This window comes from Motacilla alba, chromosome 1 (assembly GCF_015832195.1).
Source record: "Motacilla alba alba isolate MOTALB_02 chromosome 1, Motacilla_alba_V1.0_pri, whole genome shotgun sequence".
Taxonomy (NCBI): Eukaryota; Metazoa; Chordata; class Aves; order Passeriformes; family Motacillidae; genus Motacilla; species Motacilla alba.
The window spans coordinates 27,475,785-27,501,877 of record NC_052016.1 but is presented as its reverse complement, the minus strand read 5'-3'; the positions used below and the strand labels follow the sequence as shown (position 1 = coordinate 27,501,877).

Below are 26,093 nucleotides of genomic sequence, written 5' to 3'. Positions count from 1 at the left end.
TACTTATGTTTTCACAACAGCTTTATCATAATTTTCCTGGTAGTAAAACCTATAGTAAATCTGCAACACAGCTTCCACAGAAATTTCTATTATAAAGTTCACAAATCTAGTTGAAATAATGACCACCTCAGTGCTAAATTGAGCATTCTTTTAGGAAGACCCCAGGAAATATATTCAGCTAAAATAAATGTCTATCTTAATATTTCCATGTGTCAAGGAACTTAAGAATAAGTTTGAATTTATTTAAAATACTGTCTTTAAACAGACAGTAAATTAGACGATTGATAAGAATTTTAAGCATGTGTGGTTTCCATTAAATCGCTTGAGTCATTTTTAAATAATACCTGAGATGGTTAAAGCTGAACTGGCTTGACATACGTAAGACACTTCTAACACATTAAAATACTCCAGTAGAATTCACAAGAATACAAATCCTTCATCAGAAACTGCTCAGTCTCCTCTATTTTGTATATTAACTTGGTAAATGGCCCTTTTTTTCCTGCAAGGAGCATCAAGGAATCTCCAGGCATAAGCTCTCATAAAGTTTCCTTCTTCTTTATTTTCTCCTCTCCTCACCATTACCCACAGATTTTTCTGTACAAAAGGATTATTTGCATTTAAGGATTCTTTGTTCTTTGCACTATACTAGATGGGATTTCGCTGCCAAAAGCCAAGTAATTTTTGATTAACTGATACAAGGCTGGAAAATGTATAAAAATGGGACAATAGTAAAAAAAGCTTGAGTTTTTTTTTTTGTTTAGAACAAGTTAGATTTTTGTTTATGATATGCTAGTGAAAGCAAGTTTTAACTAGAGAGCATTTGAAAGGAGAACAAGAAGTAGATACACTAAGAGAAAGTTTTTTTTTAATTTATTTTTTAAGCTATCATAGGAAAAAGGAGTAAATCTAGTTGTATGGTGTGTTTATATTTCTAGAAACCTGGAAGGAAACAGGTTTGTTGTCACACACAAAACTATAATTTTAGATTTTTGAGTGTGGGTTAGTTTTTTGGTTTTCTTTGTCGATTGTTTTTTTTTTTTAATGTATAAGCTGTCTAATTAGTATAAATTCTTGCTTCTGCAATGAGTAAATGAAATAGAAAGACACAAGCATAATGTGCAAGAAGTGTATCTGAATATGCAGTTGAGAACTCAAAATTTGTTCTGTTTCCAAAAAGTGATTTTATATTCATGGAGACTTAGGATAAATATATCCTCAGAAGTCCATGGAAACACAAACCCCTGATTTGTATTTCTTTGTGTTTTCAGTTGAAAGCTCAGTGTTTTTCTTGTGTCACGCAGTGATTGTTACACAAATACATGGGATGTGTGAAATACTGAAAGATTCATTGAATTTATTAAATTTGAAGGATTTGATGTGATTTTTTTTTTCCTGTTATATCTGCAGGAGAAACCTTACAAAGCTGTCTCTCATCTTCAGCCACATGTTAGCAGAAATCAAGGCTATTTTTCCAAATGGACAATTCCAGGGTGATAACTTTCGCATCACCAAAGCCGATGCTGCAGATTTCTGGAGAAAATTCTTTGGAGATAAGTAAGTAACCTTTGTAAAATCCTCAATTCTTTCTAAACATAAGCATTAAAAGAATGAACTTTTCAGAAATCCAAATAGGGATTGGTGGGTGTTTTGAAGATAATTTCTCATATAGGTCTTTAAATTGGCTGAAATGGTTGAGTTCATTGTTAGTGGGTTTTTTCCCAATGCTGTAATTTGTTCAAAGGTAGTTTTGTCGAGGGTGCTTAAGTTCAATCTTGCTGCAAGAAGTTTATTTGTTCCATTATAGGGTGAAGATAGTACATTGCTTTCACAAAGTATATGGCAAATAATGCCCTTTCATATTAAAAATACATATATATTCTACAAACGAAAACTCTAAAGTCTGAATTAGGAACTTGATATTAGTTTCATATGTTTCCTTACCTTTCTAACTACGACAGTATTTGGTGGAATGAAATATGTGAAGTGTAGATATGTGATTTAATCAGGATATGCAGTAGTGAAAATGTAAAAGTAGGCATATGTGGGATTTTTGGTTTTTTTCTGGGGAAAAAATCCATTTTGAATACACATATAAGCTAGTACAAGATTAGCTTGTTCACTTTCTCATGGGTAATGTTTATAAGTGTAACAGTGACATAAAAGGAATGCCACAGGCAATAGGTTGGTGTATTTTTCATTATAACAAAGCAGTCATTATGGTCATCAGCTCTGATATCTTGCCCAATGTAGGCAGAATAATTTCTGCCACAATCTCTTGCATCTTCTGAGCATAAACAGCTCTTTAAAGTAAGTAATTTTTTTATTTAGAATACCAGTGTAGTAGGTTGCCACTTTTGCAAATCAATTCTGTTCAGTGTGAATTTGCAAGTTTCACTTCCATGTTTTTTTTGGGTTTTTTTGTTAGTCTAAACACACTCCCTGTCAGCTTTCCTCTTTCTGGGTTCATAGTGGTGTTTTCTGGTGATTTCTTTCCCATGTAAGTAATGTCAGAATGTGATGAAGTTGCTGTATCAGTCCTCTGTTTTGTTATAGATAAGGAATTTACCGTGTTCTGTGTTACCCATTTTAATGTGTATATAATTTTCAAAAATAAATTCAGAAGTTCAGCTAAAGTTTTCTGAAGGATTAACTTAAGTGACATGAAGGGTTCTTTATCAGACAAGGCTTTTCAACAACATGTCAGTCAAGAAAAGAAAAACAGGATCTTTGATAAAATGACTAATGATCATGTTTGTTCAATATTGATATTTTTTCTTCCCCTTTTTTCCCCCTTTGCTTAGGATCTCTCAGAATTTAAATTTCCTTGTGGTACTTCTCTTTTCTCGTTGGGCTCTGTCCTTGAATGACCTTTAGCAGATGTCTTGATTGCAAATTGCATTTCTGTCATTGGGATTTACAGCTCTCCTCCTCTGCAAGCTGCTGTTTCTTTCTATCATTTCATCTGAGCCAGTTTCCTCAGCTCCCCTATCCTCTGTGCTGTCTCTTTGAGATTCTCCTCTGACTTGAACTGTCTGTGGGAGTTTCAAAAGATTTCCTTCAAGTTTCCTTCCAGTGGTCTGGTCCTGCCAATTTCCATTGAGAGATGATACAATAGGTTGGTGTTTGAGGTGTCAGACACTGGGATACTGTAATGTATTAGTAAGTTTTTATCAGAACAAGGTTGGTAAGGAGAATCTTTCAACTGCATCGCTTCATCTGAACAACTCAGCTCTGCCCTTGTCTTTTTCTTGCACATACTTAACCTCTTCTCACTCATCTCCTGGACCTCTGATTTCTAAAACCATTCATGGCCCCAGAGCTCTTGCCATGCCTTTTCTCGGCTTTGTTTTTTTCTTGCTTATTTAAATTTCTATATAGTATTCAACTTTAAATATGAACCTTTAGTACAAACCCTCTGACCTTCTCTGCTCTCCCCTGTGTACTTTGATAGGGGGATTTTTGTGTTTGGTTTTTTTTTGTTTGGTTGTTTTTTTAGGGAGGGTGACTGGATGTATGGGCTTTGTTGGCTTTTTGCCTAAAACATCAATTCATCCAAAATGTCTAAGAATCAAGGCAGTTTGGTTTAACATGCAGTTAAACATATGTATCTTTGGTTTTGTAGTGTAGCCTGAATTTTTTTTTTGAGTTACTTCTGGTCAGATGCTTTATTTTCAGACCAAGTAAATAAGCACAGTTACTGGTGTTCCCAGCCCTTCTCCAATAAAGTGAAGCTGGTTTTGATGCCTGTCTTCTAAGCAAGGAGCAGTAGATCTGTGCTTGGCAGCCTTGCCATAACCTCAGGTTTAGTTAACTGTGCTTAAGTAACTATAAAACATGTAGCAGCATATATGTCAAACAGATGAGAAAACAGTTTATTTGGCCACATCCTTTACAATGGACCTGTTGAGACCGTTTCGTTTGCAAATATGCTGGTATCACTTCCCTAAAAGCAAAGCCTGCATAAAGGTTTTGCAAATGACTCATAATATCTTTCTCGAACCTGGCCACCTAAAGGTCGACCCCTAGGGACTTTCTGATCCCCAAGTTTACTTAGGCAGTGCAGGGAGGAACTTGATGGTGTGTTCCCTTGCTGTAGCTCTGTTTACAGGGCAAGCCTGGACCTCTCACTTGTTTCTGAACAGTAGCCCTTACTTTGGGTTACTGACTAGCACTGATCAAGATTAGAGCATAAATAAAAAGTTGTGCTGGATCTTGGCTTCTGATGGTAAACTGTAGTGCAAAAATATTTCTATTGCAGTTTGAGCTGATTAGAAGGAGGGAATTTGAAGTATTAGATTAATTAATGATTTTTTCAACATAGTATTATCATAAAAACCTCCCTTTCTCTAAACATAATGAATTGGATGCTTTTTTTAATTGAATCAACTTTTTGCACTCATTTCTTTCTGAAATAAAACATTTTTTAATTTTTAATTTGAAATAATTTAAATAGCAAGAAGGTCACCAATAGTAATTTATATTTTTAAGCTGACAGTTTGGCTTCCAGTTTTTTTAAATGTGACCTACACTTCCTTTTACAGAAAGCAACATGTTGCAGTTTGCTGAAGACTGAAATCTAATACATACAGTTTTCATGAGTCCAGTTTGTACTTAAAAAAAAAAAAAGATTGGTTTTTTTTACTACTCTTTTCCACTGAATGGGGAACTTTTAATTTTGTTGGTTACATTTGTCTGTCTGACCACTTGCTGCAAAATTGTGCAGCTGCAACTAAGTTTATTTATCCTGTTACTAATAGGTGTCATAGTCTGCAGTCTTTGTGTTTTGAGCTAGTTAAGTGTAAATTCGTGTGGCTTCAAACTCATGAGCAAAATAAATGGCTGGGCTCTTTGGATCATATATCTAGCTGCTCTTCAGATTTCTGTTAAAAACACTGTGTGTAGAACTGAGTGTGCAGTGTGTACACTGTGTGTACACTAAGTATACAACTCAGCAAGCAATTTGAATGGCTCCCTCAGAGCAAAGTGCTGAGATAACCACATATTCTTGGCCTTCGAATACCTTCTCAGCTTTCACTTTTATGGTACACCCCTAAAAAACTTCCAGACAATGCCAGTAGTTGGAGAAGCTTATCTGGGAGAGAATGCTTTGTGAAAGCAGCAGATATATCAGTAATGGAAATCATCAGCCCTCACACCGGCAGAAAGGAGCACACAGTCAGAGCCTGTACAATTTTGAGGTTTTTTCAGTATTGCACATTTCAGAGGAGAATGGGAGACCATGGAAGTTACAGGATGTTTGGAAGGGATCTGGAGACACAATGTGGGGTTTAGGAGTGTATAGGAAGGATTGATAAAACAGGGTTGGGAGATAATAAAATTTTGATTGTCTGGGTGGAAGGAGAAGAGTGCTAATAAAGAAGGAAAAAGTGGAGGTATTGATTTCTCTGCAAGGATGAAGTAAAATGTATCCAAATTAGGGGGTAGGTGAGGACATCAGGAGTATTCAGTAGAAAGCCCAGGATTATTTTGGTGTTTGGATTTTGTCAGGGAAGCAGACAGAGAAAAGATGTCAGGGAGATTGGGAATAAGACTGTTTGGATTTGCTTTCTGAAAACAAAAATCAGGAATGAGTGAGAACGTTCCAAAGGCTGAATGCCTGGAATAGGTTGTCTCTGGCATTTTCACAGGCTATGTAGAAAAAGAGAGCCTCTTGAAGAATAAGAAGGAGCTGACTGAAAGAGAACTAAGAAATAAATTGGCACAAGCTTTATCCATAGCAAGAAAGAACTTGAAAATGTCAAAAGCAGTAAAGTGGTGAAGTTGAGAAGATGTGATTTTTTTTTGATTTGTAGTGATTGCTGGAGTACAATGATTAGAGCAAGTAGTTTCAGTGGAGTAAATCTTCATCCCTGGTTCACCATTATAGTTATGCTGAAGCAAGTGCTAGTTACATGTACGGCTAAGCAGTAATGTTCAGTGCAACTGTGAAATTGTAAGGCATGTAATCAGCAGTTATATTTGTTTACAGATACTTTAGTAACCCCCCTAGTGGGTTGTAAATATGCATATAAAACACAATCTGATAGCATCTTCATTACCAACATTTTATTATTGTGTAGTGCTTGATGAGAATTTCCCTTGATTTCTCGCTCGTTTTAATAGCACCTTACATCTTCTACTGTTTTTTGGGTTTTTTTCTGAGTAGAAATGTACAAAATGCCACAGGGAGCAATCCTGAACTGAGAAGGAGAGTAGGCAAGATGACATAACAGATCTTTTAGCTTCTGAATTCGAAAACGACAAAAGTCATGCAGGGCTTGGTAACTATTAAAATTTGTTACACAAATTTGTGATTTGTGGCTGTCTTCACATTGTAGAATGAATCAGCAGCAAAATGTCAATATTCTCAGATTTTCATTTTTTCCATAGTTCTGCCACTTATTTAACTTTTAAGCTTTTTATTCTTTGTTGTGGAACTTTTAAAATGTTAAAGCATTTTTGCTATTGTTTTCAGGTAAATTGATTTCCCACCTTTAGTTGCTGAGGAAATAGAAATTCTTTCACTGTTGGGATCAAAGGCATTACTATTTTAATGTCCCTGTACTTTTTTCCAGATGAGGCCTGAAATGCATTTATTTTTTATTGGAATTTATGAAAAAATGTGGCTATTGATTTCTCTATAGCAGTTAAATAGTGCATTTCAAATTGAAATTCTAAACTTTGAGTAGCTGTGGTTCTGCTGTGGTCAGTGCTTTTTGGCTCAGGATCGAGCAGACACAGCCTCAGTGGTTTGGGTTCACAGAAGAAGCAGTAAAACAGGCAGACCACAATGCACAACTTATCTGACAGTTAAATGTTTTCAAGTTCAAGAGACCTCAGATAAGCTAAGTTTTCACACCTTGTTAATCCCTTTAATTTATTACTTGATTTTCTGTTCTTGCTGCTGATAGTGCCCAAGAGCCCCATTACTGCCTAAACAGTGTAAAAATATAGACTGAAGAGTTGGTCCTTGCCCAAAGAGCTTCAAATCTGAGTATGAACTGAAGTGTAAAGGGAAGCCAAAGACAGGGATTAAAGCAGAAGAGGCAGTGATCCAAATGCCATCACCTTCATCACTGTCAAGACAGGTGTTCTAGCAACAGGAATTTTTAAAGAGGAGGAGAGGAACAGAAACTGGGCTTTTGGAGTGTGCTTCCTTCCTTCCTTGGCTGATCAGTAGCACAGGCTTATTGATAAACTTGTTTAAACTTGAGGTAGAGACAGAAGGCACTCTTCTCTGGGTGCTCTGGAGACAGGAATCTCTCTAGACCTCTTTCTTACAAATGCAAGATGAAAAAGTTTGAATAAGACAACAGGTAATGTTATGAAGAAGAGCAAGTCAGTAGAAAGTTGCAAGACAGGATTAGAAAATGGAAAAGAACAGTCTTCACAGCTGGTCTGGGTAACTAAGAATAAGGTAAAATGGCATGTACAAATGATAAAAGGAAGTTCTCATCCTTGGCACACAAGATTATGAGACAGGAGAACACATTCTCCATGGATAGGCAGGAGAGGCAATGTTTTAAGTATAAAAGGATGTGCAAAAGCATGAGTGTGCTTTGGGTTGTGGTTAGAGATCAGAATTGAAAATATAGAGAAGTGTATCCCTTTGGGGACACTTGGGGAATACAGAGTTCCTGTATGTCTTAATGAACTTGCTGTCTCTCTAGCAATGTCCAGTCACACAGCTTTGGAAGTGGCTTCTTTTTTTTTTTTTTTTGGTATATTTTTCTCCCTTTCGTAAGGCTGATTTTTCTCTCTTTTACCTTCTCTGTTCTCATTAGATTCATCTGTATTTGTTGGGAATGATGTCACTATTTAGTAATTGTACTGGCATGATATGGCAGAATTCCTTTTTATCCATAGGACTGAACTCCTCAAGCCTTCTGCTTGTCAATTATTTGCTTTGCAGTTCAGAAGCAGTGGAAACATGTGGCCTCTCACTTAAAACTGAAGCAGCAGTCTTAAGAAAATGCTCTCTTCAGTGGTGATAAGTCAAAATCCACATTGCTCGCTGCAGACTTACAAAGAATGTTGTTTCTATCTGGGTCAGTATTTGCTTGAATATTTTTGAGATTGCTCTGGAAACAGTAATGGCATTTCATGGTGCATTTTTTGGCAACATTTGAGAGAGCTGCTTGCAGACAAAAACGTTCGCTGTAACTGTAAGTTATACAGGTACATGTTTACGTCCCTAGACATTCTTTTGGTTTGCTGTGGTTCAAATGGAAGCAGTGTCACTTGACATTCCAGGATAGCTGTATCTCTGCAGTTTTACACAAGTGCTGTGTTCTTCATGCTTGGGAAATATATGCTTCATCTCCAGGTTTATTTTAATGTCTTTTGCTTTTTAATAATGCAACAACATTTGGGGAGTTTAAGAAAATCCCATGTACACATGATCAGGGCAGGAGTGAAGAGAGGACCTAAATTCCTCTGCTAAATTGCTTGAAAATCACATGCTAGACACTAATCCTTTAAGCATAAGGAACTTGTGTGGGTGTTGTTTAAAACACTGTATTTGAGATTATAGAGTCATACTTTGCTTTGATGTGTGCCAACAATAGTAAATAGATATCATCCTATATAACAGTGTTTTTAAAATCTTATGTTTCAGTTAGAACACTTTAGAATTCACCATTTTTCAAATATACTTGCTAGATATGCTATTGCAGAGGAAAGGGAGAGAAGTAGTGTCATTTAGAGAGGCCTGTGGAGAAATGGCTTATTTTAGTGTTTTTGAAAGGAGAAATGGCTTATTTCAGAGTTTTTGACAGGACTCTTTAAGAAAACAATCCCAGGGTAAATACCAAGATCTAGATAGTTTTGTTGGTTTGAGAGATGCACAGAAAGCCTCTTAAGGAAATATTTTTCAGGATCATTTGTTTTATTTTGTTTTCTTTCCTTGAATTGGCATGTCTTGCTTCTACTCCAGTGATGAGGAAAGATGTAACAAGAACATGTTGTGTATAAATGGTTTCCTAAAAGATTGGCAGGTAGAGATTTAGATTTCCTTGGAAAAGGTCCTTCTATTCTTTTACTGCTGTACATCATGTACATTGTGGCTTTCTTCATAGTTTTGTCTCCTTCTAATATTATCTCTCTGAAGATTTTTGAACTGATAGAGGGTTGCAATAAATTGACATGGAGCACAGTATGCACATGTAATTTAGTCTGATTTTTCTTTTCCTCAATTTGTATTATAAAAAGAAAAATTGTTACCAAAGCTCTGGGTATATCTGTTTGTAATGTGTGAATATGCAGTTGTGCTGTAAAATTTGGGAATCAAACCTTTGAGGGAAGTAGTCGCTGTTTAGTACCATCCTCTCCTGTGAGAGACTCCCCAGAACATTGTTTCAGCTGGAATCAGTCATGGGAACTTCTTCTACAAGGGACAGCTTATGTAATGACAATGAAATACCTGAAATACTGAGACCTGCACTTCCTCAGCGTAATTCTGTAGACAGCTAATGTTACCAGGATATCAGATCACGTCTTTCTGATGAGCTGAGGCAGAGCTGACTGACTCATCTCCTAGACAAGTGTCCACAGGTTCAGCCTAATAGCATGAGGCATGTGGAGAATATCAGCCAGCCTCTAATGCAAGGTATCATTAGGACATGATGCAACAAATATTATAAAGATCCCTGAAAATATTTATAGGAGATGCCTTCTGTGGTTCAGGAGCTGAATGTGGCAGGCAGTGGTTTCATTGCAAACAGGATTTTATTTTCTTCTTTTTATAAGGACAGGTGTTTTATACATGTAAACATATGTATATATTTAAATAACAATCTAAACATACTATTAACTAGGACAGTCCCAATCTCAACCTTGGTCCTGTTCTCTTCCCCCTTCCACTGCCTCTGCCACCAACCAAAACTCAAATTAAAATAATTCTTTAGACTCGAGTCATGAACAGATGCCTTCAAAATCTGAGTATCCCCTAAAACGCAAGAAAGGAAGAGCAGTGAAATGTTATTTCAGACAGAAACTCAACTTGCTAGCCATCTCTGAAAGCTCCTTTCATGTTTGTGACCCCTCCCAGATCTCTGCCAGAGAACGTGTTTCTCAGGGTGCCTGAAAGGTCACCAGGTTTCAATGATGTAGGAGCAGGAGGGGAGGACACTGCAGAAACCTTCACCTTGTGAAGACTCAGTAACACCTGCATTTAGTGGGTGTGTGCTGTCTGCAAGGTCTCAAAGAGCTCAGCACATGTGTGGGTAAACTGGAGAGAGACACTGGGGGAGAAATAATCCCTGGTGCTGTTTCTAAGTATTTAGGAATAAAGACTCTATAAATACTCTATAAAATAGCTGCTGAGAAATAGGAGTTAACAGGTTTCAACAACCAAGTCGCACTTTTATTTAAAGAAAGCAGAAGATAAAAGACCTGTTCCACAAAGCTGCAAAGAAAAAAAAAAAAAAAAAACAAAACCTGCTGAATTTAGTGTATTTTAAATTTGGGCCAGCACTATTCCAAGCACTTGTTCTTGGAGAAATCCCAAAAAATAACTTTAGATGTTATTTCATTAGCTAATCACTCATTTTCCAGCATCTGGTTTCTGTCTTAGCCAAAGTACTAGCCAACAGAGCCCTAAAAACATATTCTCCTGAAGATTTTTGTTTTCTGTGTTGCTGGTGGAGTTTTGGGGGTGCAGGGTGTTAGTGAATAGATAGACAAAGATCCTACTTATTAATTGCATATAGGAAACTGTCTTGTGCAAGGCATGAAAAAAACCTGTTGTTTTTTCATCAAAAAGATGTAGTATGGCTGTGATCATATCTGATAAATGCTCTATTGTTTTTTTGTTTTAGGGTTATTGTCTTAACCTTTAAAAAAACTCAAAGCAATAAAATTAATACCTCCCCTGCAAAGAAAACCCTAACAAATAACAACCAAACAAAAAGCTCACAAAACTCACAGTCACGCTTTTCTAACGGCATTTTCAGCTTGATCCCAGTGCTGTAACTTTTTTAGGGTGGCTTATAAAGAGAATCAGAAAACACTTGGGAGCCATGGTTACAGGAGGGTAAATAAGCAGTAGGTGCTTGAACTAAGACAACTTTGAGACTACAAAAGCACTGACTTTAATACTTTTTTTTGCCTGAATTTAATGCAATGTTTTATTCTCTCTTTACCCCAATGAAAATTTGCTCTGCATTCTTTCATAAATGGCATCTGATGTGGTAACTCTCTTCAGCTCTTTGTGGTTTCCTGTTTTTCATATACAGATGAAAGTATCTGCTGAGATCTATTTAGCTTCCCATTTTGTCATGCATGACTTTATCAATACAAGCCTGCATGTAACAAATGAATTTCTTTGCACTTAGAAATGCAGTGAATATCTTATGCAATAGAAATACAGGAGTGTATTTTTAGTTATACTTAAAATTACTGCTTGTTTTAATTTAGGATAACTGCGTAGTATTTTTTACACAGGACAAACTTAATATAGTTGGTTTCTCCCCCATAATACTAAGTAATTTCTATTTCTGCATGAGAAAATACTTAGAAAAACTAAGGCAGTTTGAACTAATAAAATTTACAGGAAATATTACTGAGTTTGTGAGGCCTGTGTCTTTTGTTGATTTAGCAGTTATTAACAAAATATTACTGTGAATGTGTGAGATCTTGTCCTGAGTAGTTATGCATTGGTTATATTTTGGTTAATTAAAATATTTTTAAAAATATAATATAATCTGATCTCTGTGTGTGGCAGAACACTTTTAAGAAGTGTTAAGGCTTGGCAAAATTTTGATTTGACCCTAATGACATAAGAAGAATTGCTGTTATTCAGAGTGATAAGATGGAGCAAATTCAAGTGATCAAACTAATACCAGTTTCCAAATACAAGTACTCGGTTGGTAAAATAACTAACCTGCATTATCTTCAACTGTGCAAATAGAAACTGAATCTTACAGAACATGGCTTACTATGTTAGAAAGGGTAATTCTAATTTCCTGTCTATTAAAGTTAATGTAACTGTCATGGCTTATGACAGGGCTTGGACCACTCTAAGTGGTATCTGGTTGATTGCTGTCATGTTACTTGACCACTGTTCAAGAGCTTTAGCTATAGCAAAAATCACTTAATTGTAGATATTAAATTGATTCTTATCATTTTGTGAAGGGAGGCTGTGAAGAAAGGCGTTCTTTTACAGGCATAGAGCAGGTCCTTTACATTATCTCTGAAAGGATGTGAGATTGTTTGCAGCACCTGCTTGGTAGGGTATTTTGGTTTCTGCACCGCTCTTTTTGTTGTACCCTTAAGGAAGCTTGAATATTTTTCATTGTGAAATAAATGACACTTCAGCTGTGTTTAAAGGAAGGTAAGCCATTTTTGTATTTGCTTAGGCTGCTTTCAGAAAACCTAATTTGTAGGGTTTTTTTTCCTCTGTAGAGAAACCAAATTAATGTTACAGTTCAATCCTTTAAAAGTTCAGTTTTGATGTCTAAATGAGGTATCAAGTCTTAAATGTTATTTCATTGAATTTATTCTTTCTACCCATTTAACAGAACTATAGTGCCATGGAAGGTGTTCAGGCAGTGCCTTCATGAAGTTCATCAGATTAGCTCTGGTTTGGAAGCAATGGCTCTTAAATCTACTATTGACTTGACCTGCAATGACTACATTTCAATTTTTGAATTTGATATCTTCACTAGATTATTTCAGGTAAGATTTGAAAATTATAGATAATTGTGTGAATTTGAGGTGCTTAGTGCCCTGAGGCAAGGAAGCAGATTTTTTTTAAAAACTGAAAGAACTAAATTAGAAATAAATTGTGCATTTCTTTTAGTCCTTCAGAGGTGTTTGAGGCAGCAACAGACACATCTGAAAAACTGAAAGCATCCAGCAACACCTGCTTCATTTCTGCACACATCTCGTGTTATTACAATAGCTGTTTGCCACTTACTTATTTTTCACTATTTTAAAATACATTCCTAGAAATGTAAACCTCCTGATAATCAGAGTTTTAGTTGTGTTTTTTGTTGTGCATTTGTATCTACATATATGAGGTGTTTCTGCAAACTCATAAGGACAGTTACATATTACGTTCTTTTATGCTAAATGTAGGCCTAACTCTTTTCTTTATGAACATATTTTTGCCATTAATGCTTATTTTCAACAAGGAACTATATTTGGGAATAGCATTAATTGTATTACTATATATCTGAAATAAGCTTTTCATGTATGTAATGCATCTATTTTAACCTCATGTCTCTTCTACAGAACATACTTTAAGTATTTTAGTTAATATAGAAGACTGTACTGTTTTGCATACATATTAGATGTACCGTTTCTGAAATTTATCACTTTGGATATTCCTTTTGTATATAGAAACCACTGAGATATACAACCATTTATTTGATAATTTATTTTCTTTACCGTGTACAGTGGTAAACTAGTACAGGACCACAGGTTGCACTAGGAAAGATTTAGACTGGACATTAGGAAAAGTGTCTTCACTGAAAGGATTATCAAGCATTTAGGGACATGATTTAGTGGGGGACTTGGCAGTGCTGGGTTAATAGTTGGACTCAATGATCTTTAAGATCTTTTTCCAACCTATAAGAATGTATCATTATTCTTCAGCCTGATGGAGATATGTTCAAAATATCAACTTTACATCAAACCCTGGGCTGATGTTTGTTCTGTTTTCCACATTGTCCTGTGCTAATTGTTGCTTAGATGTTCTAGTTTTGCTGTTATGAGAAAGGGTGCCATTATGAAGTTAACAGTAAAATCTGGCAGGAGGGGATTAATGATTTTAGTATATCGAGTTTTGATTTTGATTATCTTTTCTCCATTCTGAGTCAAAACATTGTCACAGCTGCAAATGTAATGGTGTCAGTAATCTCTTTTTAACTGAACCACAAATATTGATCACTTATTTTCTTTGTGAGGCCAGTGCTAGTTTGATTCATTACTGTGCTTTGTGCTAGAAGAAGGGGATCAGCAGTACTGATACATGTAAAGAGAGATGACTGGTAAGGGTTAACTTTTAATTCAGCAAAGAAGCAGAGAGAAATGTTTTGCCAAACAGATTAGGTGCAAAAGCTGCGTAACTGTTGAACTGAACTTGCACTGAACTTGGTCTGAGAACTTCTCCCAGGAGGTTACATTTTACTTCTCTAGTTTTCAAACAGCTTCTGTAACTATGTGTGCATACACCCACTGAGAGAAAATCCCAATTAAGTAATCAAAATACTGTTTTGCCAACTGCAGATTATGTTACAGAAAAGCTGCATTTGTAATGGTGTCTATTCACAGAAGAAAGCACGACTCAGCTTTATGGAGATCCTGTGAAAGTGAAGTTGCTCCCCCTGTCTCCCCATTGTATGTATGCACAGCTTTAACTGCTGTGTTCCCTGACCAGAGAGAAGCTTAGCACAGCAGAATATCTGGATGCTCTGCAGGAACTTCAATCTGTTACTGTAAACATGTCCTTTGGTGTGAAAATACTTCCACTGAAGAGAAAGGGAGTAAATCTTGTCGCATTTAGCACTTCTGCTCTGGAAAGACTCTGCTCACAAGGCAAGCTATGAGTTCTTACCTTTGAATGGTTTGGGTTGGAAGAGACCCTAAAGATTATCTTGTTCCAACCCCCCTGCCATGGGTAAGGACACGCTTCCAGCAGAACAGATTGCTCAGAGCTCCATCCAACCTGAACAATTTCAGGGATGGGGCATCAACTGAAGTGTTGTTTATCAGCTTTCCTGGGCAACCTGTTGCAGTGCCTTCATTACACTTAGACTGAAGAATTTCTTCCAAATATCCAGTCTAAACCTATAGGCTTTCAGTTCAAAACCATTCCCCCTTGTCCTATCACTCCAAGCCTTTGTAAAGTCCCTCCCCAGCTCTCCTGTAAACCCCTTTAGGTACAGGGATGCTGCTCCAGGTTTCCCCAGAGCCTTCTCTTCTCCAGGCTGAATAATCCCAACTCTCTCAGCCTGTCTTTATAGGAGAGGTGCCACATCCACCTGATCATCCTGCTGTCCCTCCTCTGGACTTCCTCCAGCAGGTCCATGTTCTTCCTGTGCTGAGGTCCGAAGAGCTGGATGCAGTTTTTTTGGGGGGGTCTCATGAGAGTTGAGGAGATGGAGAATCCCCTCCCTTGCCCTGCTGGCCTCACTGCTTTGGGTGCAGCCCAGGACACATTTGGTTTTCTGAGCTGGGAGTGCACTTTGCTGGGTTGTGTCCATCCTCTCATCCACCAGCACACCAAAATCCTGCTCATCAGGGCTGCTCTCCATCCATTCTCCACTCAGCCTGTACTTGTGCTTGGGATTGCCCACTCCCCGTGCAGGACCTTGCACTTTGCCTGGTTGAATTTTTTGAAGGAGCTGGCAGGATGCAGTGTTGAATCTAGGACTGGGATTTTTTTTTTCCTCCTTGCTTTTGGAGAAATTTAAACACTTAAGGTTTCTTGTGGCCTCTTTGCCGAAACCTGTCATCTATTCCATGTGTACAACTTGATGAGGTATTAATTTTAAAATAAACAGGTAATCATCTGTGTTTAGGTAGTGGCTAGGGTTTTCCTGGGAAATGTAACACTCTCAAGCTGAACTGTTAGGATAACCTGCTCAAGCATGTCACACTGGTATTTCATCTCTGAAAAAGAACTTAGAAGTTCTTTTAAAGGGAATTTGCAGGGCACATAATAACACAAGCCTCTTGTCTTGTGTCACTTAACTTCACCTGCCTTGATCTTCTGAGAAATAGATTAAAAATCTGCAAACCATTCAGAGTCAGTTTATTGACTTACCAAATGCTGGCAATGGACATTTATATATCTGTATTAATCCACTACTTAAAAAAATCATTCTTCATTTACAGTAATGGACTATTCAGTTTCTTTGAAGTGATAGCATATCAGGCATGTTTCACTGAGTTTTCTGAAACATTTGCTATTGATGTTAGCAAATACTCAGGTGAAGTATCAGTATCTGTTTTGTTTTCTGGCTTTAATGCCATTATGGTGACTGAAGAAATTAAGAAGTAGAGAATAAAAAAAGGAATGACAACTCAAATTAGCAGCTTTATTATGATTCATTTGTTAGTGTTGCTTATCATTAACTATCAAAGTGCTTTAAGACATCTCAGGCTTAATTGTGTTTTTATTAAACCATCATGGAGTCATACTTTCCAGGTTCTAACTAAATATGATGTTTAATATTTTATGTAGCTATGAATAGAACATCTGTTGAATTCAGGGTCTTCAAAATCTATATCCAAAAAGTTGTGCTTGGTGTTCTTGGAATAATTCTTTTGAAGGAGCACTTGTAGCAGAGTTGGGTATATAGGACAGTCCTTTGTACCATTCAGACCTAAAGCAAAAGTGTGTCTTTTTCAGCTGAAGCTAAAATACTTCAGGTGTTTCTGACACACAGACTTGAGTTTTATTAGAAATACAGAACTACCTGGCTTAGTCACTTTACTTGTTTGTCTTCTCTTTGTAGCCATGGGGCTCAATCTTAAGGAATTGGAACTTCTTAGCTGTGACACATCCTGGATATATGGCATTCCTGACGTATGATGAAGTGAAAGCAAGGCTGCAGAAATACAGCACTAAACCTGGGAGGTGAGAAGTTTCACTGCATATTGCTTTCCAAATAAACTTGCTGTCTCAGAACCTACATAATTATGCAGGGTTCATACTTCTATTTTGCATATTTTTCCATTTTATTTAACACTCACTGCCGCACTGAAGAAGTGAAGCTAAAAAATACCATATTAGCACACTGAAGTCTAAATATGTAAAAATAAACATAAAGAAATTGAAAATAAATTGCTTTTTCTTTCTTCTTTTGACTCAGGTAAAACCAGCAATGCATTCTTGAAAAGCATATTTCAAAATATAATTTGATTTTCAAAATTTACATTGAATTTTTACCTAATAGTAAAGCAAAAATGATCTTAACACCTTTCATGGTAACATTCAAGCTATAAATTTAATCTGTGTTTTTGTGTTCCTTTTTTGTTTCATATCTTTCTTTTTTATTTGCCTGTATCATTCTATATCATAAACTCTTCACCTAGAAAAGCAATCAGTCAAATTAAAGATCATGACATGTAGAGATTTTTAATACTTTTGATGTGGTGCTGTGCATAGTAAATTAGTTAAACTGAGCTTTTACCATTATGTCACTATTATCCTGGGTTTTTTTTCTTCACTCAGGAGAAAAATAAAATCAATAATGGATTTAATCCTGTATTACTTACTATTTATTTTGTTACTTTTATCTTACAATTATGAAGCTTTTTCTCTAATTCTCCTTGTTGAAACTGCAGAAGCACATAGTTAAAGTGCATTGCTTGGAAACTCGTTAGTGAAGTCTACCAACAGTTATACCCATATTCTGTACTTGGTTTCTTTCAATTTTTAGCAAATAGTATACTGTATCTTAAGTTAGCCTAGTAGTCAAGTCCATACATACAAAATACTGTGATTCCAATAGAAAACTGCTGATTTTTTGCTTGACACTCATGGACATTACTACATAAGTCAAATAAATAGGTTGATTTTGAGAGCATTTGATACATTTAGTATTTTCTCTGTTATTGATCCTGATGCTGTGATAGAGAAATTACCCCATGTAGCTTTTATGTTCCTTGTAAATAGACAGTTTTAAGGTAGCTTTCTATTGCATATCAGAAAATTATTTTCTGAGTTGCTTAGGTGAAATGCTGGAATGGGAAAGAGGAGATATGAAGTGAAATTTCTTCTTTAATCTGACTAAAACATCCTGCAAATTACAAGATTCAGTTCAGATGAATAGTTAGTACTTCAGTGTAATGTGGGCCCTACTGAAGGTTGGAAGAGCTCTGTCAAACTTCAGAGAGGCTTAGATTTCTCATATTAGTTTGGAATGAAATTAAATATTGATGCGTTATTAAGAAAAGCTGCTCTGTAATACAGAGTTGAGTTTGTGGTCTTTCACTGTGAGATGCTTTTCTTAGTGAGGTTTTTGCATGTGAAATGGTGTCTGACATGAAAGGGAGTAGAATTTTTAGTATGAAGCTCTATACATGCCCAATCCTGTTGCTTGTAATCTTCCTTGTCTTCTGATTGTGCTCTGTCTACATTATGTACACCTGTAACACAGAGCAGTATTTAAATCTAAGTCCAATTGTGTAGTTAATATTTGATTTTTCTGAAACAGAAGTGGTATTTCTTTTGTTTACCTCCACAGGCTCACACGAAATTACCATTTTCTAGTAGAGCATGTTTTATCATTCAGCTTTCCTGTTTCTGTTGCACTTAAAGAGGCTTTATATTTTTCATTCCGCTTGTTCAGGTGATTGGCCTGCACATGCACAAAAGGTGTCTGTTGTAGCTATGGAGACTGGATCATATCATACCCTCTTCTTGAAGAGGTTTATGGACATGTCTGAGTGAAACTGCTGAGGGTGAATGTGCAGCTTTCACTCTGAGAACTAAAACACAAGCAGATGAAAAGCAGGGGGTAGGCAGCTACTCTTACTTTATTTCTGCCCATGAGAAACTGACAGTTTCTGAAACTGACAGTAGAAAAGACAAGTTTATTTAAAATTCTACAAAGAACATGGCAGAATTGGGAATCTTACCCAAATGTTCAGGGACCTAATTCAGTGTCTGAACCAGAGGCCATATTTGCTCTCTTCACTTTTTTTGCTGAACTCTGAATTACACTGACTTTTCATTAATCCTATTTTTATCAAGCTACATTTTCAGACTGAGTTGCACTCGCCTAGGCCAGTGGGCCATTGGCTATGTGACCGGAGATGGGAACATACTGCAGACCATACCTCACAATAAGCCTCTGTTTCAAGCTTTGATCGATGGCAGCCGGGAAGGATTGTAAGTACTAATTCTTACAGCTACCATGGCTATGAAATCCTAATTTGCTTGTTCCCTAAATGCTTATATAGGTAGTTAAAGATGATTAAAACAGAGAGACTGCATATGGTAGTTAGCATTCTTTCAGAGTTTAGGGACCATTTATTTAATTCATTTAAAAAACACTCGTTTCTAGTTAATTCCATTAACCAGGGTTACTGAAAGTTAACCAAAGTCATAGCAAATAAATTCCTTGAGAAAATAAAATGAGACAGCTGTTGCATTGATCCCTCCTTCCCCCCACAACCCCCCAAGAGTCCCAAATGCACTTAAGCTTATTGAACAGTTACTACTTCCAGTTACTCATGTGTCCAACTGTGGACAATGATTTGAAAGCTATGTAATTGCTTTTTTATATATTGTGCAGCCAGAACATTTTCCACATTCTAATTGTTTACTGAAAAGATTTATAATTATTAGAGAATGTAAGTTTACAGGGAGAAGTAGTAAATTTTTGCTAGGTTGGGTGAAGAAACAGAAAAATATTTGGTGTCAGAATCTTTTCACTGGAATACATGTTTTTGTATACCCAATATAAATATATATAATGTGAAAGAAGAAGGAAAGGCAATTGATCAATCCTCAAAAGAAAAAAAAAAGATTGATAAATCTTTTGCAGTCTTGTAATTTTTCTCAGTCCTACACAGTCTAGTATTTTTTTTCAGGTATAATGATTTCATACCTGTAATAAAAACACACTTATATTGGTAGTGTTTCTCTCTGAGAAAAACTGAGCAAACAAAAACTGGAGCTGAGAATATTTTATGCACGGTGATAATTTTGTACCTTATAACTTTTTAATTATGTGACTTAAAAATATACGACCTTTAAGAAACTGTTTCTGAGTTACAGGTAACATAAACCTAAATATAGAACATCTTAGGCTTGCTGTAATATCATTTAACATACTGTTAATTCCCCACACAATTGAAATGCTCCCATTGGCTCTTGCCTAATGTCCAGTGTGCATCAGAAGTTCTCAGTGTAGATTCTTGTCATAATATACACAGATATGCACATATATAGTATTGTGACATATATAACATTATATATATATATCATAATACAGATACACACAAATGCGTTACCTTCTTTTCTGCAGCTTTACTTGAAGTAGTCTAAAGAGTCCTGAGCATGATGCTTCCCCTGGGAAATCACTAGGAAGTATGAGTTCACTGTGAAACAAAGATCTGAAATAATACTCTTTTGGGCTACCCCTAGAAGGTTATCTGCTAATCAAAGCTCAGATGAATGCTAGTGGTAGCTATCCAAGTGATGTCAAAATCTTTCCTCTGCTTTTATAAATATGCTTGAGCATGTGTCAAAATGAATATGTAGCAGTTCAGTTGCACTCAAAAGATAAAATAGATGGCTGAGGAAAGATGATTTATTTTAGTTAATGTCTACTGTAACTTATTCTGCCCCCTTGAAATTTTGTAAGTATGATTTAGCTAATAAAGCTAAAAAAATCTGCATATTTATAACAGTCTTCTTGTGATGCAGCTATCTGTTCCCAGATGGACGAAGTTATAATCCTGATTTGACAGGATTATGTGAGCCCACACCACATGATCACATAAAAGTCACACAGGTATGTCGGCAGAGTTTTGAGTTAATTTGTAATCTTCACTTCCCTTAATATCTCATCTAGCAGTAATAATAAGCTTTTATTAAAATGTGAATAATAAGTTCATAAGAGAGAAAATATGCTGTTGATAGAAGGGCTTAGGTGAGGAACAGGATAATAATCGTTTAAACTGGAGAGAGGATGGTGATGCAGATGGCATGTCTTGGAATGTTTTGTTTATTGTGAGCCTTTTCCAAGTGAGAAGTGTTTCAAACAGCTACTACAGGTTTTTCTGATATTTATGTAACAGATTTATTTACCTTGTTTTTTCCTTGCTAATAACAAAGGGGAACACAGAAACAAAATGAGGATCAAATAATAGTTTTGAAGCCTGAATAGGAATGCTATAGTTGGTTGGCAAGTCCAGGAGGAAAAGTTCATACATCACAAAAATACCAGTTCCAGAGTATCAATCTTCTCCTTTCTTCTTTGTCTATGATGCAAATTGAAAGAGAGATCAGGGAAAACAGTAGAAGTAAGTAAATGCCTAAACACTTTGCAGAGAATTGCAGAGAAAATTAGAATATGTAGTTGTGTTTATAGTCTTGTTAAGTGATGATGTGATTAATTCTGCAGATATTTGATATTCAAGTAGTAGGAAGTAACCACCCTGAGACAAATGCTTGATTAAAAATGGTGCTGAAATTAACACTAGGAGGTTAAGGAATACTGTGTAGAACATTTTTCCTGATGAAAACATCTGGAAGACTTGAGAATATGTTCAAAGAAAGACATCAGACTTGATACAAGCACTGCTGTTCCAGATGGTCTTCTGTTTCTTCAAATCAAACTGGATTACCTGCTGAATCTTCTGTACTTCTGGGGGCTCTATGTGCATTCCACTCCAGAAGTATTTTAGAAAAAAAGTATTCTTTACAATCTATAGTATTAGAAATACCATTAAAAATATATCTGTTTTGTAAGTAAGAGAATTCTTTAAAAAAATTATCTGAAGACAAGCTGAATGCTTCCACTTCTCTGACTTCCGTCTTTCCCTCCAGTCTTAAGATAATAATGAAAGAGTAATGGAGATTTATCAGGTATTTGTGTTGTGCAGAGTAATGCTGCAGCCCATATCTTCACTTTTTCTCAAAGAAAGAAGCAGCAGCACATGGTCGATGACCACCTTGTTCTTCACAAGCCAATCATATTTTATATCTCCTTAAACAATGAAAACATGGTATGGAAGTGGCTGCAGGGCTAGATTGCTGCAGATGGATTCCCTGCTAGAGCTCCACCGTAAGCATCTTTAGTACGCTGACTACAGCTGCAGATACAAGCTCTCTCTTTTGTTTTCTCTTTTTCTTAGCCTCATGTCCCCTCATTTCACTTAGCTGTAGCTGCTTATTTTCCCATGATCTGGATTGTACTTACTTTAGGCTTTCAAAATTTGGTTTTTCAAGGCTAAAAAAGCTTATTTCAATCCAAATGCATTTAACTGTCAGTTACCCAACAATAACTATTTCTAGAAAACTATTCTGGACTTGAGTTTTGTCTATTATTTATTCCTTCTAATGTTGGTGTTTTACCTTCCTGTCAGTCTTGTAAGGATGCAAAGTACTGAATAATCTGTGCATGACTGTTGTGAAGTTATCCTGCAGGGTGTTCTTGCCATACTTCCTTTACAAGGATTGTGTACTTTAACATACTGCTATACAACATCCTTGCTGTACATAAAAAAAGCCCTCTTGCTTTTCCATTTTCAATCCAATAATCTTCTTAGTCCTAAATTCATACATAGAAATTAAAATACCAGTTTTGTTCCCATTCTTCACTTAATTTTTCACTTAATATGTTCATTTTCTTCCTTTTATCAGCAACCAAAGAAAAGTAGGTTTTGTGCCTTGCATAGCAGTTACATATTACAAGTCTGTACAAAATCTGATAGGCACAGATATTTTTAACACTTTTTAGTATGTATTGTATTTAGTATATCACAGTTTGGAAGAAGCAAAAATGTAAGCTGTTTCAGTAACCTTATTGTGGCTTTTAGACAGATCAGTAGCAAGAGCTTCCTTGATTAATAAGTAAAGCAGATTGGAAAACAGGGCATTTGGAGAAGTATATTCTTTGTGAACAAATCACTGGAAAGAAATAATTGCTTGACTTTCTTTTGTTACAGGAGCAGTATGAGTTGTACTGTGAAATGGGTTCCACTTTTCAGCTGTGTAAAATCTGTGCAGAGAATGACAAGGATGTGAAGATAGAGCCTTGTGGACACCTTATGTGCACTTCTTGTCTTACAGCGTGGCAGGTACTGTCATAGTTGGTCGGGAAGGGGATTGATTTCTGTTAGCTTTGTGTTTACAATGTGGGTATATGTTTACTTTTCTAGGTGCAAGGATGTATATATTTAAAATTATAAATGTCCTCATTTTTCAAACCAGAAATCTGTGACAAATAAAGCTCCAGAAGTATTTGTGGTCTGGACTCTTGTAGTCTTGCCAAGGCCATTTGCTGACTGCTGCTGAGTAGAAACTATTTCCTGAGCCCTGCACCTACTCAGACAGTACAAGCTGGGTGTTTGGTGCCAATTCAGTCACTTAGGTCACTTCATGATGTATTTAAAAGGCACAAAGAGGAGACATAGCTGCTGGGAATGGATAACTGACTAGACAGCATTTTATAAGGAGAAGGGATGTCTTTGGTGAGAGAAGGATTCAGTATGAATCCTTCCAGTATGAATATTCATGACTTCCTCAGTAGTGGAGGGTCATGAATTGACCTGTGGAAAATTAGGCTTTTAGGATGCCTGTGTTTCACATTAGTAGCATGCAAAGCACTGAAACACCTAGATGGCTTTAGATGGTTGTTGGACTAAGAGATTGAATGGAGGGGAAACTCCCTTCTCTCAAAGTCATTTATAGAACATCCAAAAAAACCTCTTGAGATTTCCTGGTGACCCAGGTTGGTGTGTTTTGTCCATCTTGTTCATGAATGCACCAGTCTGTGGGAAAAGGGAGAATGGGCACCCTTAGTTCAGGGCAGTTGACCTAAAAAGTAATGTCTAAAGTGGAGGTCATTCCTCTTTACAATTGTGCATCATCCCTGCCCCTTCTTTCATATCTATATTTTACAGGGAGAAGTAAGATTCATCCAGTTCTTAGAGAGGACTTTGTTCCACACTTAATAATCAGTCTTTGCTTACAAATATAGTGAGAAGAGTAAAAAGAATCCTTGAATCTAGTCCATTTTGCACCTGTTCTTAAATTAGTTTATCCTCCATCAATGTTTTCACTCTTATATTTGTGGCATGTCTTCAAGTACTATGATTTTCCTTTTATAATTAGGACATTGTCTACCTAATTAAGAAAGCCTCAGTGGCAAACCAACACAATATATCAGAAGTATCATTTGAGTTTTTCTTCCATTAGCAATAAAGGTTTCTTGAAAATTAAGTACTCTCAGTTTCCAATTTTTTGTTCTTTGTGAAATTTGAGTTTGATGTTCAAAACACAAATCTTTCAAATTGGCCATAGGTCAGAATTCGTAGGAAATTCCATTTGAGGCATACCTGCAAAAGGATATTTATTTCACTACTAAGCAGCTGCTGAGCTGGAACAATGTTTCTCATTTCAGGAGTACCCTTTCTCTATTCTTTAAAGTTTCATTCTGAATGACAGACTTAGACGTCTGACCGCATAAATCATTGACTTAAAAAATTCTGAAAAATTCTGAGGTGTGTAGTTTTGTTGGTTTTGTTTTCTTGTTCATTTGTTTTTTGGCTGAGCTGACAGGGTTAAGTAGAAGGACTGAAATCTTTGTGCTTCTGATTGTTGGGTGGTGTGGTAGGAGCATGTTTGCCCTGTCTTAGGCCAGTGATGTGCTCTGATTCTGGAGACTTGAAAAGCTGAGCCTTTTCAAGCCTTCCCCAGTACTTGGCTATGGGACAGGGATTCAGGAAGACAAAGACAAAGCATTTTAGGCTCAGAAGACTGACATGTTTGAATGCACCAGGTTTCATCAGAACACAGCTACCAGCTGTAATTGGTCAGGTACATTTCAGACTTCATTACAAATTTAAGTTTTGTATAATTAGTGAGGCAATGAAGAGGTATTACACTGTAACAGCATCAGCTGTTGTGAGCTTCTGGTGGGTTGTTTAATTGGCAGTGTAATGGCTCGTTAAGCATGCCTCAAGAGATCCAATACAGATGTTTTCAGTGAGCAGAAAAGAATTGAGTAAGCAGCATCTGATCTGCATGGAATACTAAGGATGATTGAGCTGTTCAACTTTATGGGGCTCAGTCTCTCAAATAAGACTTTGTTTACTTGTTTCCTTTTTGTATTACACAACAGGACTAGAATATCATTTTATACTACAGAAATCTATTGTCTGAAAAGTATGTTTTCTAAAAGCATATGGGCATATAGGCTGTATTGTAAGGTTAAAAACATTCTATATAACCTTTCTGAGGGCATGGACAGGTGTGTGTATTAATATAGACATCTCGTGTATATAGTCATACTGTTGAATATGAGTCTGATGATGTGTTTGGTTACTTAAGCTTTTCAAAAGAAAGGATGGAAACTGCTAGTGCAGAACACAGGTACAAGAAAGCCTTGAAAACTAAAAGCCCTGTGCCTCATTGATAAGGTTTTTTTCTTTAGAAAATGAAGCTCTAAGGAGTTGTATAGAGCAAGGGAGGACTTCTGTTCACTTGACCATGGCTACTTCAGTAGGACCACATAATTTGAAGATGTTTTTTGGGGTACTAAAGTTGACTAGTTAGTTTTACTTATGGTGCTGAAAGTAGAGTAGATGTGTCTTTCCATACAAAATGAAAATCCAGTGCTAATCCTGCAAGTGATTTCAGGAGACAATCGTTTATGCTTATCTGACCTTTTGATACAGCTCATCCAAAAACTGTAGAATCATCTGTCAGTTTAGTAAGACTGGCAAGTATCAAGATAAAAATAATACTAGAAAAAAAGTTAATGTTGTTTTTGCATCAAATGAGAAATCAAAAACCTATGCTTGCTTGGTTATATTTCAGTATAAGTAGGTTTTTTAGTATTAATTTTGGTGTTCATAGATCTTCAGCTGTCAGTCTACCTGACTGCAAATACAACACAATGTGATTTCTGATCTCACTTTGAATTATCTTGAACTCTCAAAGCTTCATGCTTCTTCTGGGTGTGGGTTTGTTTGTGGTTTTATTTGTTTGGTGTTGGGGTTTGTTTTTTTTTTTTATAGTTCAAATCTATGTTGTGCTTCTTGCTGGAAATATTTCTATACATGCTTGAAAGACCTCTCTGATTTTTGTTAATTAGTAGTCTGAATCTCAAGGCTTTTTGTTTATTTCTGATGAGAAAAAATACAGTTCTGAAATAAGTAAAAGGAATTGAATATGGCTGCTTGAAAATTATTGAACACATATGACTTTAAAATTAAAATTCAAGTAGTTCTTGTTTCTGATAATATGTGAAAATAATTCCATGTTTTATATAATCTATTGAAAATGTAGTTAAGTCCTGATTTTTTATGTAAATGTGAAGAAAGCTGTTTGTACCTTTAAGTGCTCTAAATGCTGGTAATGCTGCAGCTGTGATGGACTGAATATGTTTTTCCAAGAAGAGCTG

The 26,093-nt window shown here is 36.2% G+C and overlaps 1 protein-coding gene across 9 annotated transcripts in view; it reads left to right on the top strand.

Moving 5' to 3' along the window:
- Nucleotides 1-26,093, top strand: part of CBLB (Cbl proto-oncogene B) — a 128,810-nt gene that overhangs the window by 67,733 nt on the left and 34,984 nt on the right. For 8 of the 9 annotated variants that reach the window (XM_038158562.1, XM_038158542.1, XM_038158523.1 and 5 more), the window contains 6 exons: nt 1,408-1,554; nt 12,519-12,675; nt 16,464-16,585; nt 18,707-18,844; nt 20,387-20,474; nt 22,633-22,764. In XM_038158562.1, coding sequence (XP_038014490.1) covers nt 1,408-1,554; nt 12,519-12,675; nt 16,464-16,585; nt 18,707-18,844; nt 20,387-20,474; nt 22,633-22,764 — 784 coding nt within the window. The other variant, XM_038158598.1, reaches the window with a different exon arrangement.